Raw genomic sequence first — 20,160 nt, forward strand, 5'->3', positions numbered from 1 at the left:
TTCTATAAGGTTTTTGGGGGGGTTTTTTTTGGTGGTTTTTTTTTTTTTTGGTTTTTTTTTTTAAGGGAGGGAAAGGGTAGTGGTACAGGGAAAGGGAGAGAGAGAATATTAAGCAAGCTCCATGCTGGGCTGACCTCACAACATGAGGTCAGCACCTGAGCCAAAATCAAGTCGGAAACTTAACCAACTGAGTCACCCAGATGCCCCTCTAAAAGACATTTAAATACTCAGAAGTGTGCACTAAGAAAGATTATAACTTCCAACTATAATGAACACGAGATATTATATTCATATATACATTTAACAGGTCATAACATATTATTGTACAGAAAGTAGTCCCTTCCTTATCCACCATTTCAGTTAACCATGTTCAACTGAGAAGGCAGATGATCTGGACATACCGCCGGAAGGTCAAGAGTACTTAATGCTCCAACACAGTGCCTATGACATTCAACTCACTTCACCTCATCATGTAGGTGTTTTATCTTCTTACAACATCACAAGAAGGGTGGGTTCAGAACAATAAGATATTTAGAGAGAGAGACCATTTTCACATAACTTTGGTTATAGTATCTTGTTATAATTGTTCATATTTTATTACTATCGCTGGTAATTTCTTACTGTGCCTAATTTATAAATCAAACTGTATCATATGGATGTTTGTATAGGAAAAAACGTAGTATTTATAAGACTCAGTACTATCCAGGATTTCAGGCTTCCACCGGGGGGTCTTGGAAAAGAATGTAACTCCTCCACGGATAAAGGGAGACTGATAATTTTCTTTAGCTGGGCACCAAGGGCAGCCCCTTAGTACTTAAGAGAAACTAGCCTGGGTTCTGAAATAGCACATACAGTTTATACAAGTGTTATAAAATTGTGACCTGGTAATTGGCATTTGTAAAATAAAAGCATTATGTATAAATATCAATGTATGTATTTTTGACACTGTCAAAGTAAAAATGCTACAATAGTGGGTTACATAAAGTACTGTAACTGCTTTGATTTATAGAGCCACTGTCTAACTGCTGGACATCTAGGTTCTTTCTGAATTCTGCTGGAATTTTCCAGTTATTTCTAAAAAAAAAAAAAAGGCTAAAAATAATGTTATAAAAACTAAGAGAAAATCCAACCAAACAAGTCCTTCAAAATGATGACAAAACTACCCCATGGTACACCAGAAATTTTATGATCCAAAAATCCCAACTACTTATTAGCTTATTTACAACTAAATTTGTTTACAACTGCATTATTCTTGACTAAACTGTTATCTCAATCAACTCTCAGCAAATTAACTGGAGTTCATACTCCAGGTAAATTTATCATCATACGAAAAATCCTGGGTGAATTTTAAGTACTAGGTTCAGCTCTACCACTAACCAGTGTCCCTAAATAAGTCTCTTGTCTCAGATTTCAGATTTCCAGAATGAGGAGACCAAACTAGATGACTGAGAATGAAGTCCCTTGCAGCTTTAAGAGTATATGTCAGCTCCAGTAGTACCAAGTATAGAGCCTTCTTGCAATAGTCTTGGACTGTCAATTTGAGCCTTCCTTTATTAGAGTTTGGTGAATAGTATAGCTACAGTTTTATAAAACATGTAAAAAGAAATTCACTACTTCATTTGTGTACACCTTTTAAAAACAGACATTTATCCCTTTGCTATAAATAAATAAATATATATATACTACTGTTCTATAACAATAAGAAAATATTTTTCACTGGAAAAAAGTTTCAGGCAGAAATTATTTTTTTAAATGATTCAAGAAAAATATCTCAGGATTTTTCTGATTCCATACTATACCATAATAATTTGTTTATATTTTTTTCTCTCCTACTTACCATCGTGGCCAAACAGTGACATCAGAATATACTGTATAATATAAATTTTATAAACTTTGGATTTTACTCCCATATTTGTGTCTTAGAGCTTTGTTATACTAAAATGATACTTCTCCTCATTCTTTCATTAAACATTTAAAGAAATATCTGAGATTAAAAAAAAAAATTCAACTACTGGATTGAATTTTTTAAGTATTTCAGAAATGCCCAGTATGAAGTCCTTAATGACTTTAACATGCCTTGCCTCATGATTAAGTTTAACTCTTACAGTCTGTGTTGAGTTAACCCCAGCTGTTAAACTGGTCTTACACAGCTGCTCACCAAGAATTTAGTTGACGATTATTATAGTTATACCTTGAAGTCAACTATGACAAAAATTACCCAGTAATTACAGGTATTTCAGTCATGCAAAAACCTCATCATATGACAAAATAAGGATTTAAAGCAACTTCATTTTTCACAATCCTCAAAATAAAATTAGGTTTAAGAAAGGAGACAAAAACTTTCCTTATATTAGTTTTTTAAGGTCCATCATTTAAATTACTTTTCTAAACAAGCTTAAGCATTAAAGGGTCATCAACCTTTCAGTTAAAGTCAGTATTACTTATTAATTTATGTCTCCTACAAAAATTCTAAGTGTGAGCTAGGGAGTCATAAATAAGGACATAATACTAAGAAATCTTTTAACAATAATAATGATAATAATGTCATGCAGGTGGTTTTTCAATACAGTTTAAAACAAATTGAACTGAGCTACAATGCAGGAAGTTCACCAAATTAATGGTTTAAAACATTATAAGAACTTATCCTATGAAAAATAAAAGGCTGAACCTATGGAAATATACAGTATTTGACAATGCTGACAATTTAAAAAATAAAATGGGGGGAGATAATTATCTTTACTACGCTGTTGAGTTTTAACAGAATTATAAATAAAAAACAATTATTTTGAGTGAAATGAACATAGTTCCACAACTTCACTTATATAATTCTTAGTAACATGCTATGAGAACATGTGAGATTTATCAATATTCATTGAATACTCATAAATTGCAATTTTCTGCAAATATTGATAAAGTAATCATTGGTATTCATTTATCAATATTTATTTCAGCATCAAATTTAAGCAAGGAATTATTAAGCACAGCAAATACTTTTAGAATTAAGCTATCAAAAAGACACATACAGATTTCATTCTTGCATGGGCTGACAGTTGATACCCCTGGCCTTTTACACTGTCAAAATTATACATTAAACAAAATACACCAGTAAACATCAACATTAATTTTACAGCAGAAGTTAAACAAGAAACTAACTGGTTATTAAGAAAATAAGACTCAATACCTGAATTCTTGATTTTGCCTGAAACAGAAAGATCTCAGGATGGAAGCAGGAAGTCCAGAGATGCTAAGAGACTATCAGAGACCAATAGGAGATGTAAAGCAAGTTTGCAGCTCTAGGGCTTAGAAAAAAAACGATGCATTACTTCAGACTGGTGCAGTGATATGGGGGAAGGATTAAACACTGACAGAGTTCCTAGTAAATCATGCTTTATTTTACTTAAATATCATGAAAAGACTGAGAGGTATCAATATCCTACATTTTACAGACAAGGAAATTGAGGTTCAGAAGGGTTTTAAAAATTGCTCAAGGAAACAGAGCTGTGAGGCAGTGAAGTTAAGATTTTTACCCCAGGATGTCTAATTTCTAAATTCATGCTTTGCATTAGAACATCTATTCCATTCTATAAATTCTATTCTATAAGTTAAGCTTAACTTAGTGGTGTTACTTTGCTATCTCCTTTGGAGATTTACTTTTTATTATATATGTTTCAGGTATGTAAGTTTGCCAGATAACTGAGTTCTAGATAACAGAAATACAGTATTCTGTAAGACACATATATTATATATGGAACCAATTTTAAAGAGCCTGAATTTTATGAAGTCCAAATAAAAAGAAAAAAAAGAGTTATTAGAGCAAAGATATTATGAACTCCTGTGTTTTTCAAAAATAGTTATAACAGTATCCCTCATCTTTTTTTTTTTTTAAAGATTTTATTTATTTATTTGATAGAGATTACAAGTAGTGAGAGAGGAGGAAACAGGCTCCCCGCTGAGCAGACAGCCTGATGTGGGGCTCGATCCCAGGACCCGGAGACCATGACCTGAGCCAAGGGTAGAGACTTTAACCCACTGAGCCACCCAGGCGCCCCAGTATCCCTCATCTTATATGCTCTTTTTACAATGTACTCTGATACTCCTTCCACTGACAAGTGGAATATGTTTCAAACAAAAAAGAACATTTAAGTTACTTCCTAGGATAGGCATAAAAAAGAGATTCAGCTTTCACCTTACCTACCGAAATATTCAAATGATAGCCCTATTTTAAGTAGTCCAATTGCCCTAAGACCACCATGCTGTGAAGAAACTCAAACTAGCCCAAGTAGAAAGGCCACATATGTAGAAATCCCGAGATTATATGAAGCAAAAAAGATTCTTGGCCAGCCCCCATCTGTTCTAAAGCCCTGTTTTTCACCTCTATAGCCATCATCTGACTGAAACCCTGAATTAGCAATGCCCTAATGAGTCCCTCCTAAATTCATAACCTACAATAACAATGAGAAATAATAAAATACTTATTTGTTATAATCTATGAACCTTTGGAGTGACTGTTTAGGTGGCAATAGATAACTGAAATATCTTACAAGACAAGGAGCTCTAAGAACGCTCATTTACTTCTGTGATATGATAAATGGACATCCTAAGTAGAGTGTAAACGTCAAAACTTAGTAGGAATGGAAAGGAGAACAGGAGATCCAGGATGAAAATCTGGGTATTTGGGGGTGGCAAAGTTTTGGAGACAAATTCTCACCTTGATAATATCCATTTGAAGTGAGGTATTAAACAAACCTCTGGCTGTTTAAATAATAAACTTAATAAACTGTTACATATTATGCTGATATGACTTTATATCCAAACTGTGACAAATGAAAACTTATTTTTGGATTTCCTACAATCATACTTGTCTTTCTAAGCAAAGTCAAATGATTAGAGATGCAGGCAGGGATAATGAAGATAAACAGGGCAAGTTAAAGTCCTGGAAAGCCCATTTAAAAGGCACAAATGATCATTGTTTAGTAAGTACAGAAGACAAGTAAAGCCAGATACAACACACTTCCAGAAGAAAAAAGTCAGTGTTTTATGGGAACTCTTCTCCAGATTTTCAAATATTGGCAACAAATTTAAATGTGTTTAAAAAAAATACTATATAAGACACCAGTTTGCAATCTTCTGTTATGGAGTGAAAAAGCATAAAAATTAAATATAAGATTACTGATATCTAAGTGATACACAATAATGAGTCTCTCTTAAAACTTTAATCTTCATTTCTATACCAGTTAACAGAGTGAAAGAGTAGTAAGAAATACACCTGAAAACTGAAACTGTGAGTGATAAACATTACAGACATACCTCGGCATATTTAAAGTTTTCACTCATTAGACCATAAGACAGATGGTAGCATATTGGTAAAGTAAAAACAATCCATTCTTGAAAACCAAATTTATAAGGTTGACATATAAAACAAACATCTGTAGCTAAACAAATGAATAACTCTTGGCACTTCCCAAATTCCCAAGTACTTTCTTTATACTTCATTCCCCATTTGCATCTAATTTCAATAACCACAAATTTTCACTTAAGACCAACCAAAAACAGAAAATTAAAGCATTTTCACTTTGGAAGTAAAGCAGCCTCTACAAGCAACAGTAAGCGGAGAAGCCACTTTTAATAAGAACATCAGCGAAGACCAAATGAACAGAATGACATGGTACATTTGAACCAAGCAAATCCTTTTATGAAAAAAAAAAAAAAACTTATACATTATTTTTAGTCCTGGTGATCTATGAAAACAATTAGCATTTTTCTATTTACATTTTACTTAATTAGAAATTAAAGTTTACATGCAAGATGCTACCCTGACGGTTCTTACTACTAGGAAGAATCAAGTTAGCATTCTATATCAGTTACAGCTAGTAGTGATACCAACATTTTACAAAATGTGTTCTCTAAAATGCATCCTAAGTAGAGATAATAAAAAGTCAACCTGACTTTACTTCCATTCATAATGACTACTTTCATTTATTTATAATCATCTCTCAACTGTGAGAAATTTAGGTATTCTTGTAGCATTAAAGCAGTAATTCTAGGATTGCTATAGAAGCACTAAAGAGAATCTTCCCTTGTATTTACTCCAGTTCTGGCTATTCAGTTCAAGGGCACGTATCATTATAGAACTAGCATTTCCATCTTTTCTGTATATTTTCACATGAGGACTCAAAGCCCAACACTACCAAAATTTGCTTTAGGTTCTCTTTCAAATTCCTTCTAGGCTTAGCACTAACAACAATTAGAAGGAAAAAAAAAAAAAAAATGTCAGAATTATGAAAGTGTTCCATGGTTGGCAGTGATGAAATTCACACCACCAAACAGCTGGACTCTATGTTAAAGGTTACAGTGTTGGGGGCGCCTGGGTGGCTCAGTGGGTTAAGCTGCTGCCTTTGGCTCAGGTCATGATCCCAGGGTCCTGGGATTGAGCCCCGCATAGGGCTCTCTGCTCAGCCGGGAGCCTGCTTCCTTCTCTCTCTCTCTGCCTGCCTCTCTGCCTGCTTGTGATCTCTCTCTGTCAAATAAATAAATAAATCTTTAAAAAAAAAAAAAAAAAGGTTACAGTGTTGTAGACAAAAATCAATGTAATAATTTCAACCTAAGACAGTAGGTATCTTTGGAACTAAAGATATTTTGCATAAAATATTATATAGACTGGAATAGTTAGGTAAGCTAGTTTTAGTATAATCTTACAACATTATGATGATAAATATTACAAGAAATAACAACTAATACTTATTAAGGACTGTCACTTTTCTAACTACTTTACAGATATTATCTCATTGAACCCTCTCAATAACACTATTGATGATACTAATACCATCCTTATGATCGAGAGAGGTTAACAGTTTGCCTGAGGTTAAGTTGCCATGAAGTAACAGCTAATATTTGAAAACTTCACAGTCTGATTACAGATATCACAATCTCTACTTACTTCATAATTATTTGCATTTGTTATAGTTACTGAGGGCACAGACTACTCAACCATTCATGAAGCCCCATGTGAGAAATTCCCTTTATTTAATATTAGTTAAAGGGTGTGTGTGTGTCTGTCTGACGGGTGTGTGTGTGTGTGTGTGTGTGTGTGTGTGTCTGTCTGTCTGACGTTTTCTCTTCCCCAGAGAGGACTCAGCATATCCTTTTAATTTTATCACAAGGAAAGAGAGAGACAAAGTAATAGATCAATGTTCTACAAACTTTAATCTATATTAGAAACACGTGGGAGTTTATTACAAATGCACATCCCAACCCTGGTGATTCAGTTAAGTAGTTTTGAAATGTAACCCAGCAATTTGCATTGTTAATAAGCACTCCAGATGTTTCCAACACATCTAGTCTAGGGTTACCCTTTATATACAGGTATAGACCCCTATGAGTGGTCGACCTTATCCTATTAACAGCTTATGCCATCTCATCATAATTCAGTCCTTATCTTTTCTCCTGGCTTTGTCTTCATAATCTACTCCAATATTTTCCCTGGTACCAATTTTCATGTGCATTTGATCATTTTATTCTGCTTCTCCTACATATAGGCCAACTCAAATTCCTTGTGGAAGATAGGACACACATTTCTTTAAAATGAAGCCAATTCATTTGGCAGTTTAACACCCAAAACCAGTATAGGTCACCAATTAAGGGCATTAATGTGCTATGTAAATGTTACACTTCTACTCCAAACAACTCCATGCCCTTCATGGATCTGCACTGGATGCAAACTATTTGCATATACAATGAGTGATGATCAGCACACTCTTCTTCCTTGTATCATGTCTCATGAGAATGGTGGTTCACAGGTCAAACCAGCCTACAGAAATACTTCTGAAAAACTTGGACACCAACATACAAAATATTGAAAAATTCCAGAATTCCAGTGCCTTTTCAGGAATTGGAAAATATGGCAGTATCAGGATTGCAATTTCTGCAATAACCCCCTTTAGAGATGCTCTGGATCTTATGTTTAGTCAATTACTTTCATTTAAATTACTTTTCTGACTCTTATTATCTCTTAAATTTGTGTCTCCTATAAACTGTGATATGGGGAAGTGAGCTTAAGAAAGTTTTCTGGTTGAAAATCATTTCAGTATGGTCAAGGAGTCACTGATGGAAACTAGTTTTAATACAGGTGAATGATAGTCTAGAAGTGTTTTTAGTATTCATACTAACCTGATTTTCCCAAACCCTCTGACTTTTGAGAAAATCAAAGTGATCTTTTACCTTTGTAAAATACCACATATGCTCAATTCTGTACTTGCCCCCTCCTGCATTCACCTTTTAGAAATGAAATACCCTTATGGTGGATGTAGGTATCTAGCATAGCAATGTTACATGCAACACCTTCCTCCTTCCACTCCCATAAAGGTCAGTATTAAATTGTGGTATCTTAGAAGGAAAATGGCAATTCTTTCGATGCAATCATAATTGCTAAACTTGTAAGACAAGGTTTTCTCCAGATACATGTTAAAAAGACAATACTTTAATGTCTTCATCAATAGCATCTAATATTCCTCTTTCTCAAGGAAGAAGCAGTTCAGATGTCTCTCACCATAACCAGATACTATTTCTTCTTTTACTTTACACTCTTGACCACATAACATTTGCCAAGTAGATTATGCCATGAATAGCTAATTTCATTACCTGAACAAAAAGATCAGAATTCAATTTCAGTGTTTAATATGTAAGCTCATGTCAATCTGTCAAAATTCAGGAATAAACCTTTTCAGAAAACTAGACAGACACAAAAAACAACAAACACAAAGAAAATATAATTTTATCACAGTTAAAGAATACCATTTACATAGCAATGATTTTTAAACTTAAAAGAAACTCATCACTATTAACAGGACTACATTCTCAGTAAAAGAGCTAAAGACCACAGTTCTATCACTTCATTATAGTACTAATTTGAGGCAATGATTTAAGATATTAAAATTAGCAAATCTAAGGAAGGCTCAGAAGATAAGGTTCTTTTAAGTCTTTAAATGTAGTACTGCCCTGTCTGTCATATGATCTTCTTACAGGTTCTTTTCTAAGTATAACAGCATGTTTCCCCTGAGTTCAACCTAATCACAAAAAGAACAGTAAAAATAGTAAAGAGAAAACATCCTTATTTTCTGCCCTGAAATATAACATAAAAATTATTAACAAATTCTCTCTAAAGTGTATCAAGGGGAGACATAAAAATTTAACCAAGGTTCTACTTAAGACATTGAACTTCTTTATAAGGCACCTAAGATCAGTATGTTAATTATAATTGAATAAAAAAAAGAAGACAAAAAGAGTAGTAGTCTATAAGTTAAATGTAGCTCAAAGCCAGTGTTTTTGAAGCCTGAACAATGTTTTTCCTTTTAACTGAATATTAACACTTTTTTAAGAAGATGCACATACGTACATCACACAAACATATCCCATAGTTCATAAGAGCCTAAACAATCTTACTGGCTCTTATTACGACTTTCTTCACACTCATTCATCCTATCTATCTGGACCCTGTAGATTATATTTTTCATTTCCTTCCAAGAAATTGAGGAAGAACAATCATCTTCTACCTCAGGATGCTGAGGTAGTTACACCATGCAAAATAACCTTCAATGCTCACACAATAGGAAATTTGGATAAGACAGCTTGGAAGAATCATGCTTTTCTCAGGTATATGCTGAGGAAGCCACAAGCAGTTAACAATGACAAGGCTTTTGGTTTTTATTGCATTTATATGCAGATACTTGAGCAATTTCCTAAAAGCATTCTTGTATACTCAAAGCACAGTAAGTTTGTGCACATATATACATTTATCCCAACACTCACTCACTCTTCACTTTTCATTGTCATTGTTTTTTTACAACAGTAAAATGAAGAAAAGTGTTTAAGTATACTTACTAGTTGCTGGTTTAAAAACAAAGGTATCTCACATATCAATGCAGAGATAACCACACTAAATATTAGTTTCAAATTCTGAGCAAGAAACAGTAAACCAGAACACAAGTAGAAGAGAGACCAGCAATTACTAAATATATTTAAATATGTTAAAAGCACCTCTATCAAGAACAATAGGTACTATATGGCCCTCTAGTGTTCAATGAAGAAAGAGATGAATTCTTAATTAATTCTTATATAATGTCATAGTAAAAAATACTTCCTCTAATTTACTAAATATGCTAAACATACTCATGTACGACTTCTGCAAAAACCTAAATAAGTTCTATCTCTGGTGGCTTTACTTCTCTGTGCCTTCTTTTGAACTACTACCCATTTTCAGAGTATTTACTGAAAGAATTCTGAGATGCTTTTGAACGTTTTCTCATTTAAAAAAAAATTCCAACACTAAGAAGAAAAAATAAAAACCCTAGCATTTCTCAATTAAAACTTAAGAGTATTGAATTTACGGCAATTTTCAATGAAGAAACAAAAAAAATAGTGTCATGACTACAAATTTGGTATTTAAAGCACACCTATTTTATATTCTCTAACCATATTTCTTTTCCCTATGTCCTACTTCTATAATTCAACCTACCTGGCTTTTCTCTTTATTATAATTTATAGATAAGAGATTCATTATAGCAACCAAAGCAAAGAAATGGAGTGAAAACTGTGTTGCGCAGAGAGAGATCAAAGATGAGACTGAAATTTTAGGATAAGAGTCAAAATAAAAAAGAGTAGACTTATAAGCAGGAAAGAATCTTGTTAATAAGATTCTTAAGACTGTAATCACTGAGGTACCTGGGTGGCTCAGTCATTAAGCGTCTGCCTTCGGCTCAGGTCATGATTCCAGGGTCCTGGGATCAAGCCTGGCTCCCTGCTCTGCTGGAAGCCTGCTTTCCCCCTCTCCTCCTCCCCCTGCTTGTGTTCCCTCTCTCCCAGTCTCTCTCTGTCAAATAAATAAATAAAATCTAAAAAAAAAAGGGATTGTAATCACTGATGAAAGGTTTTAAAATCATATTACTGTCTAAATTAAAGTTGGTGAAACTCTAATTTCAAAGTGGGCCCACGTTTATTACAGATTCTTAAAACATTTTTAAGATTTATATTGTCCTATATACTGGAGTTTGCGGGAGGAAATAACAGGGGGCGACAAATGGTATATGAGCAAAATGACAAATGGTATATGAGCAAATGGTATATGAGCAAAAATGGTTTATGAGCAAAATTAAAACTCCTTGCTCTGTCATTCACTTCATGTAACATTAAGGAAATAATATTTCCAAGTTAAAACTTTACAAACTATAGGAAGATATTGTGAAGTTTCTATACTTGGCATCAAGATCAATCCTCTAACTGGCAAGAAAAGATTAAGTTGCCTATGGTGCAGAAACTCTGGAAATAACCCTCTAACGTTCCAATCAGCTACTGGTAAACCATTAAGAAAAAATATAAACAAAGAAAATGTGAATGAATTTGCTCAATAGAAACCCACAAAGATACCTGCAATATATTCAAATAGTCACCTAGCAAGGCTCTCTATACTTATTTCTAAAAATTCTGCCACTATTAATGAGCACTAGGTATTACATGTAACTGATGAATCACTAAATTCTACCCCTGAAACTATTACTATACTATATATAAACTAACTTGAATTTAAATAAAATTTTGAAAGAAAAAGAATTCTGCCACTATTCAAAGTTATGACTCCCTATTTTCATTTCTTTACAGCTTCCCACAAAACTATCTAATGCCTACCTATCCCTTCGGTCTCAACCTAACCTTTATTTCCTCACTAAAGATATCACTGATTTAATTATTTGGATGTAGATACAAACACACTGAGAACTACAAACCTGGAGGGACAAAGAAAATGCTAGAAGAGATAATCTTAATACAAAATAATCTTGGTAAGGAGGAACCTTGTAAAGAAGGAGACAAATGAAAAATGGTGAGAACGGAGGCCCAATGGAAAACAGTAAACTAGAAAATCTAAAAGCGACAAATATAAAGTTTTATACTTAGGTTCAAAAACCTGTAAATGTTCACAGTAAGTGAAACATGATTAAACCAAGGTTTGCAAAAATACATAAAGGTTTTGTTTTCTTTAAGTTCAGTTCAATTTTTTAAGCTTTTCTATATGCAAAGTACACAGTCCTGTAGGACAGAAGAGAAACTTAGGAATCATATCTATCAACAATCTAAATATATACAAATTTTAGGAAAAAAGCGGACTACAATTACCACAATATAAGAACAAGGAGTTAATGGAGACACAGATTTTGCTCAGAGTTCTGTGAAATATTCTTTTTTTTTTTTTTAAAGATTTTATTTATTTATTTTACAGAGATCACAAGAAGGCAGAGAGGTAGGCGGGGGGCGGAGGGGAGCAGGCCCCCTGCTGAGTAGACAACTGGATCCCAGGACCCTAAGATCATAACCTGCAAAGGCAGAGGCTTAAGCCACCGAGCCACCCAGGTGCCCCATCTGTGAAATATTCTTAAAGCAGGTGAACTTTGAAATGGATCCTAAAGAGGACACACATTTGCAAGAGGCTATAGAGTGAAAAAGATATTTAAAAGATGAGGAAAATAAGGACTCTTAATGATAGGAAAAAACTGAGGGTTGCTGGAGGGGAGAGGGTTGGGGGGATGGGGTAACTGGGTGATGGACATTAAGGAGGGCGCATGATGTAATGAGTATTGGGTATTATATAAGACAGACGAATACTAAACTCTACCTCTAAAACTAATAATACACTATACATTCATCAACTGAATTTAAGTAAAAATAAATAAATAAAAATAAAAAATGAAGAAAAAGCTTAAGCAAAGGTATCAAAGTAACCTAAATTCCTCTATGTCCAGAAATACAAAACAAACCTCTCTTGCCGAGGTACAGGAGGATTGAAACAAGGAAAGAAATAAGAAAGTTTTTGAATTTTGTATATATATCATACATATAATAATTGTCTTTAAAAGAATAAAAGAAGGGCTTTTACCAAACTAGAAATTGAGGGAAAATTCCCCAACTGGATAAACATCTACAAAAACCCAACAGCTAATACTACACTTAATGGTAAGAAACTTCCCTACTAAGATCAGGAATAAGGCAAGGTTGTTCTTTCTCACTACTACTTTTCAACATCGTATGGAAGTCCTAATTACTGCAGTAAAACAACAGAAGGAAATAAAGTATATGCAGATTATGAAGGAAGAAATAAAACTGCCATTTTTCATTTATGACATAGCCATCTATGTTGAAAATCAAAAAGAATCAAGAAAGAAGCTCTTGAAACTAATAAGCAATTACAGTAAGAATGTAGGATACAGAGTTAATATACAAAAGTCAATCACTTTCCTATACAACAGCAATGAACCAGCAAATTTGAAATTAAAAATACTTTACCTTTTACATTAGAACCCCCCAAAATGAAATACTTTTAAACAAAATATGTTCAAAAGCTGTATGAGGGAAACTACAAAATTCTAATAAAAGATATCAAAGAGGAGCCAATTACATAAAGAGATAGTCCATGTTCTTGGATAGGAAGACTTAGTATTGTCCAGATGTCAGTTCTTCCCAATCTGTAGATCAGGTTGATCTGATCTACAGATTGAATATAATCCCAATCAAAATCCCAGCAAGTTATTTTGTGGATATTGACAAGATGATTCTAAAACTTATGCAGAGAGGACAATGACCCAGAAGGGCCAACTCAATATTAAAGGAGAAGAACAAAGTAAGAACACTGACACCACCCAATTTCGAGATCACTAAAAGCTACAGTAAGCAAGACAGGGTGGTACTGGTAGGAGAACAGACAGATCAAAGGAACAAAATATCCTCATTTTCCTTTCCAAACTTGCTTTCTTAAGCATTTCTCCATGATAAGTAGATCTTGAAATCTGCAATACTGAACTTATCCACACGTAGGTACACCTCTTATCATTTTGGAAGGAATCCCTCACTGATCACAAGGACAAAAATGCATGTCTTGACTGGAAAAAAAGAAACCCTATCAATAAATGAATAAGAAAAAATATATAAAGAACAACATTGGATAAATCTCTGCCTCGATTATCGTCATGTCGCCTAACATGGAGATAAGGACATTAAAAATGATCACATATGTTTGCATAGCTTTTTAAAATCTGCAAAGCATATCACTTTTATCACCTCATTTAAACTTCCATACAACACTCTGCAGTAAGAACAGCCACTCTATTCCTGTTTAATGGTGAAGAAACTGAGGATCAAGGAGGTTAGTGGATGAGCCCAAGAACTATGCCTAGTGAGAGAGAAAGAGCAGATAGACAGCTTTTCTTACCCCCAGAGTACGTTCTTTTCAGCACATACTCTGCTTAATATCACCTACCCACACTATACACTAGGGTTGTGATTCAACAGAGAAGAGCTACCCAAAGAGGACTTCCGCAAGTTACCCCGGAAAAAATGTTACGGACACGAGAAACAAACAAAGAAGGAACACAATAGCCCCAAAACTGACCTACATAAATAAACCCAACTAATCTTTGACACAAAAACAAAGGCAATACAATGGGGCAAGATCGTCTGTTCAACAAATGGTGCCATTACAACTGGACATACACATGTAAAACTTCATTGAAAATGGATCACAGACCTAAAAGTAAAACACAAACTAGAAAACTCCTAGAATATAACACAGAAGAAAATGCAGATGAGGCTTTGGCAGGTACAGTGAGAACTTTTTAGATACAACACCAAATAAATGCACAATCTATGAAAGAAATTACTGATAACCTGGACTTCATTAAAGTTAAAAACTTCCGTTCTATGAAACATAATGTCAAGAGATGAGAACATTGACTGGGAGAAAATATTTGCAAGAAACAATATGATAGAGGCCTGCTAACCAAAATATATGAAGAACTCTTAAAATTCAACAATAAATAAATGATCAACCCAATTAAAAGATGGGCAGATCTAAACAGACACCTCAACAAAGATGGCAAAAGCATATGAAAAGATATTGATCATATGTCATTACAAAATTTCAAATTAAAACTACAATGAGATATCACTACACACCTATTAGAATGGCCACATCCAAAACACTGACAACAAAAGCTGGCAACAGGAGCTTTCACTTATTGGTGGTAATAACGCAAAATGGTATAGCCACTCTGAAAGACAGTTCGGCAGTTTTTAACAAAATTATACATACTCTTACCATATGATCCAGCAATCATGCTTGCTGATATTTACCCAAAGGAGCTGAAAACTTGTGGCTACACAAAAACCTGCACATAAATGTTGCAAGAACCAGGAATACAAAACAGTGTATACACTGACCATTGTTATGCAAAATATATATCAATGTGGTCAAGATAGGTAATATGTAAAAATTTATTCACTAATTATTTACTGAAAAATTATTAGGTATTGGGGCATCTTATACATGATAAATATTATTAGGCAAGATAAGTAAGAAATCAAAGAACTTGCATAGGAGGGAGGCAGCAAGCAATTTTAATACAGTGTGGTATGACTCATAATAAATATGCCATGGGAGCAGAAGTTAACTTTTGGTAGCATGAAAACAGATGTTAGAGTGGTGGCTTTATGAGTTATTTGATAGCCTACTTCCTCCCAAAATTACTGTTTCACTGACCTTTCAAATTTTACAAAACTGTAACCTGGATCCAGAATGAGATCTGGGTTCAAATTCTAGTTCCACTACTACTAATCAGCTGATTGACCATTGATGAATTACTTTATCTCTCTATTCACTTGTTTCTCATCTCTGATCCAGGGATAAAAATTAGAACTTACACATCAGGACTGTTAAGATTAAATGAGCTTATGTATGGAAAGAATTTAGCACAGTGTCCTAGCACATAGTAAATAGTGTTTAATAAATGGTTTACTATTATTATTATTATCATTATCAATGTTATTTTCCACTGTATTGATGAGGTTCAGAATAAGAATAGCTGACAGTCTGGCTCTACAGCATGCCAGTAGTACCACACTAACTATGGGACAGGGCAGTTCAAGAGTTAACTTGTACAGAGAAGAGCAACAAGGATGGTGACCCTAGAAAACTCATTGAAGGGATTCAATCTGGAGAAAAGATGATGGATAAATATGATGGCAGTCTTCTTTTATAAGAAGGGCTGTCAACTGCTCTAGATAGAACAAGGACCAAAGAAAAGTAATAGATGTCAACATAAAGAACTGTCTAAAAACATTAATTCACACTGTATTTTTTTTTTACATGATGACTTCATTTTTAAACCCAAGACTATTGGTAAAGCCACTGGCACAGGTTTGGACTTGGTGATCTCAAATGTTCCCTCCAATTCAGATTCTATTTCAGGAGACTTAAAATTAGGATGGGAAACCTAAGCAGTTTATATACATTACTTAGTTTGAAGAAATAAGGGTTGGGAACAGAGGATGGGAGGGAAAACATTGGTGACTTCCTGGTAAAGCACTCTGGAAATATGTTTTAAAAGACTGAAAGTGTTCACACAAAGATTTTGAAATAGATGATTTTCATCTTTAATGGACAGCCAAAAGTGCTTTCAAGGCTACTCTAAGTGACTCTATAAAGAAGCTACATAGTAAATAAATGTCTTAAAAACAAGAAAAGATGCCATCATACTAATTGTTACTCTTATAACAATGTGGGAAGTTGACCTTAGAAAACTGCCAGGGTGGCACCTGAGTTTTGGAGATATGAAGAACTGGTTACCCAAAGAACTCTTCTTAAAGAGTTCATTGTCTTTTCCACTATATTCAGTTGCATTTTCATAAAGAGATCACTATATAATGCCCTACCTTTTGAGGGGCCCTTTCTAATCATCATTGACCCTTTCCAATAATCCATTGGAGCATCATCATTATGGAAGTTTTCCAAAAAAGACTAAATAAAGTAAGAATTGGTTTCCAGGTGATACAGTTTTTTTCTTAAGAAATCACAGTAATATATGCTTGTTGTAGCAGGCTTAGGAAATTCTGAAAAGTATATAATATGTAATAGAAATAACTCAACCATATTCAGAGAGAATTCTTAACATTTGGTTTCTTTCTGGTCTTCTTCCATGTATATACAGGTTAATGTGTATTTTTTATAATCAGGATCATATTGTATACACAGTTTTGATTCCTACATTTTTAGTAAACATTTTATTTTTAAGTATTTTCCTACCGTGAAATTTTCTTCAAAAAGATGACTGTTAATGGTAATAGACTAATTTCTGCATCATTAGCAATATGGTTCTTAAATTGGGATTTTAACTTCTCAGGAGAGTCTTACTCTAGAATGGCTCCTTGTATTATTAACATTCCTCTTTATATTGAATATTTGAATTTTAATCTAAACTTAATGGTATTCCTATTTATAACTTACAGTCTAGCCTGGGTCCATCTTACGAGGTGAAATGAGAGTTGTTCACATTAAAATTTGTGAATCGTAACTCTCAATCCAAGTCAGCACTGGAGACAAATACATCAAATTTCTACTGTTCAAAAAAAAATAAAAGAAATAAATGTCAATTCAAGACAAAATCTACCCAGAAAGTCACAAGGCAATACCAATTGAACTGTACATTAAGCCAACAACTGATTTAATGACTTTTCTAATTTTAAAAAGCTATAAAAATAGAAATGCAATCTGACCTGGGTTTTGAAGGCTCTTGCTAGCTGGAGAGAAGTAGGGATCATTAAAAAACAAGTGGAGGCATGGAAATGAAATCAAGTAGAAAAACACCTAAGAGTATGAAAGACTTCAAATGTCCATGTATGGATTTGACTTCATTAGTGGGACATTGGCTACAAGATATTTACTTATTTCTATGGAGCTAAAAAATTCGTTTTTAAAAAATTCACCCAGTCATTCATACTACTTTATTCATTGTCAAGCACATGGTATTACAGCCTGGTACAAACAGAAACCTAAGAAAAGATCCTGTTAACTTTTTTTTTTTTTTTAAGATTTTATTTATTTATTTGACAGACAGAGAGCACAAGTAGGCAGAGAGGCAGGCAGAGAGAGAGGGAGAAGCAGGCTCCCTGCTAAGCAGAGAGCCAGATCCCAGGGTTCTGGGATCATGACCTGAGCCAAAGGCAGAGGCTTTAACCCACTGAGCCACCCAGGCACCCCTGCTGTTAACATTTTTAAACATTTACTCTCCAATTTGGATCTTATAAGCAAGCACCTAGGGGTAAATAGAAGGAAGATCAAGTATTCTACTCTGTTAAACTCTTCCACAGACCAATAGGCTTAGATGATAAGAAAAAGTCAAACCCTTTTTCCACCAAATGACTACACGATCAGGATATTAGCGGAGACTAGAAAATCCAGGGAGGAATATAAAAAATTGGTATGAAGAAAGAAATAGTAATTTTAACTTTCAGTGGATCACTGAGCCCAAGAGACAGCTGGAAATGGAGAGATGAGGCTTGGGGAAAGGATGAGAGCTTAAGACATAATTTTGGAATTATCTGCCAAAGTGAAAACAAAATCCAGTATACTCTTTTATCCTCTTCATACCATCTTCCCCATCAGCAACAAACACAATATTAACATAGATCAGGTCATCGTAATTATACACATATGAAACAATTTACATCAGGAACATTTTGAGGATAACTATTTATGGAGGCTTCAGAGAAATTTATCATCTGCATAAGGCAAAAACCAATGGAACACTATTAAAATTTTTTTAAATTCTCCATTCTACAGGAAGACTGGTTTGTTTGTTTTGTTTTGTTTTGTTTTTTGGTGTAGAATGAAAATCCATAATTAAAATAATCTTTAGTTACTTGGCAGTGCAGATACAGATTTAAACATGATTAACATTTAGACCTATTATGGTTTAAAATAATGTCAACAAATATTTTAAAAACTATACTAACAGGAATTAATTAGAAATTGATAAGCTAAAATTCACTTTAGCACCCAATTATAAGATTCACAAAGCATTTAAATATACAGATGTTTTTAAAGAACAAAGTTCTGAGAAACTTAGCAAATTCTATTTAAAGGAAATGGTACATACCTATCAACTGGGAAGATCTGTGAAAGCATCCCCTTGGAAATTTACGGCATATTTTTAGTGTTAGTTTTAGTTTGATTAGAGATGGGCTCGACTTATTCAGTACATTCCCAATCCACCAGTGTATTCTTTAAAGTATTTCTCTATTTCTATTTATTTCCACTAGAGGGTGATATGATGACTGAACTCTAAAGATCATTAAAAAATACACAGATTGTATCTGCTGTGAGGAATGAAGTGCATTCTGTGAGATTAGGAGTGGGAATGTTTAAAAATGTTAATAGCATCTTTGCTTAGGTTTCTGTTTGTACCAGGCTATAATGTCATGTGCTTGACAATGAGTAGAGCAGTATGAATGATTGGATGAATTTTTTAAAAATGGATTTTTTTAGCTCCACAGAAATAACTACCTTACATAGTACTTGTTCTCTGGATGTGTTTACACCTAACAGAATTTGAATTTAACGTCTTGGTCTTAACAAGAACAAGACAAGGTGAAGGATTGCTGAAGCAGCCGCCACTCACTAAAATTCTACCTACAACAGGGTAGAATTTAGAGCCTGTTAAATTTCAGATGTTAGCCACATTGTCCTACAAAGTTTCCCATGAGCTCTGGTTCAAAGGAGTGGTTGGAGGGTAGAGGACTAGAAACACAACTATTACTCTGGTCCCTTGATCAGCGAGTGACCCTTGTGCCTAATTTCGCTATTATTTAGAACCTAGAAACAAGAAAAAGCCTCACACTTTTGTCTATTTTAATAGACATTTTTAATTTGACTCAAAAAAGATTTAAAAAAAAAAAAAAGCTGTTTAGTTGCCAGGGCAAATCGAACAATCGGGATGGGGGAAAAAAAATGACTGATTTGAGGTAAGGAATGAAGCTACGTGAGAAAGATGGAAGGAAACAAGAGAGGCATAGAAAAAGCAGAAATTGGTGCTCAAACATAGTGCTCTTCATGAAAATTTCAGAAGGCTACAAGACTTGGCCTAATAGTAATTTTATCTGCTTTTCATTTTAGCAGAAAATGAGTAGCCTCTCTGCATTAAACATAAAAGGATTTTTTTTAAGACACTTGACTTTTTTTTTTTTTAAGATTTTATTTATTTATTTGACAGAGATCACAAGTAGGCAGAAAGGCAGGCAGAGACAGGGGTGGGGGGTGGGGGAGTAGACTCCCTGCTGAGCAGAGAGCTT

At 34.0% G+C, this 20,160-nt stretch overlaps 1 protein-coding gene across 6 annotated transcripts in view; it reads right to left on the reverse strand.

The window, feature by feature from the left end:
- Positions 1 to 20,160, reverse strand: part of FBXW7 (F-box and WD repeat domain containing 7) — a 233,573-nt gene that overhangs the window by 70,091 nt on the left and 143,322 nt on the right. The window contains exon 4 of one of the 6 annotated variants that reach the window (XM_032332524.1): positions 15,180 to 17,426. The exons of 4 other annotated variants lie outside the window; for them this stretch is intronic. In XM_032332524.1, the coding sequence (XP_032188415.1) occupies positions 17,388 to 17,426 (39 nt within the window). In that variant the 3' untranslated portion in view covers positions 15,180 to 17,387. Of the gene's footprint in view, positions 1 to 15,179; positions 17,430 to 20,160 lie in introns of those variants that run through there. One more of the 6 variants, XM_032332525.1, reaches the window with a different exon arrangement.

Source organism: Mustela erminea, chromosome 2, assembly GCF_009829155.1.
Source record: "Mustela erminea isolate mMusErm1 chromosome 2, mMusErm1.Pri, whole genome shotgun sequence".
Lineage (NCBI taxonomy): Eukaryota > Metazoa > Chordata > Mammalia > Carnivora > Mustelidae > Mustela > Mustela erminea.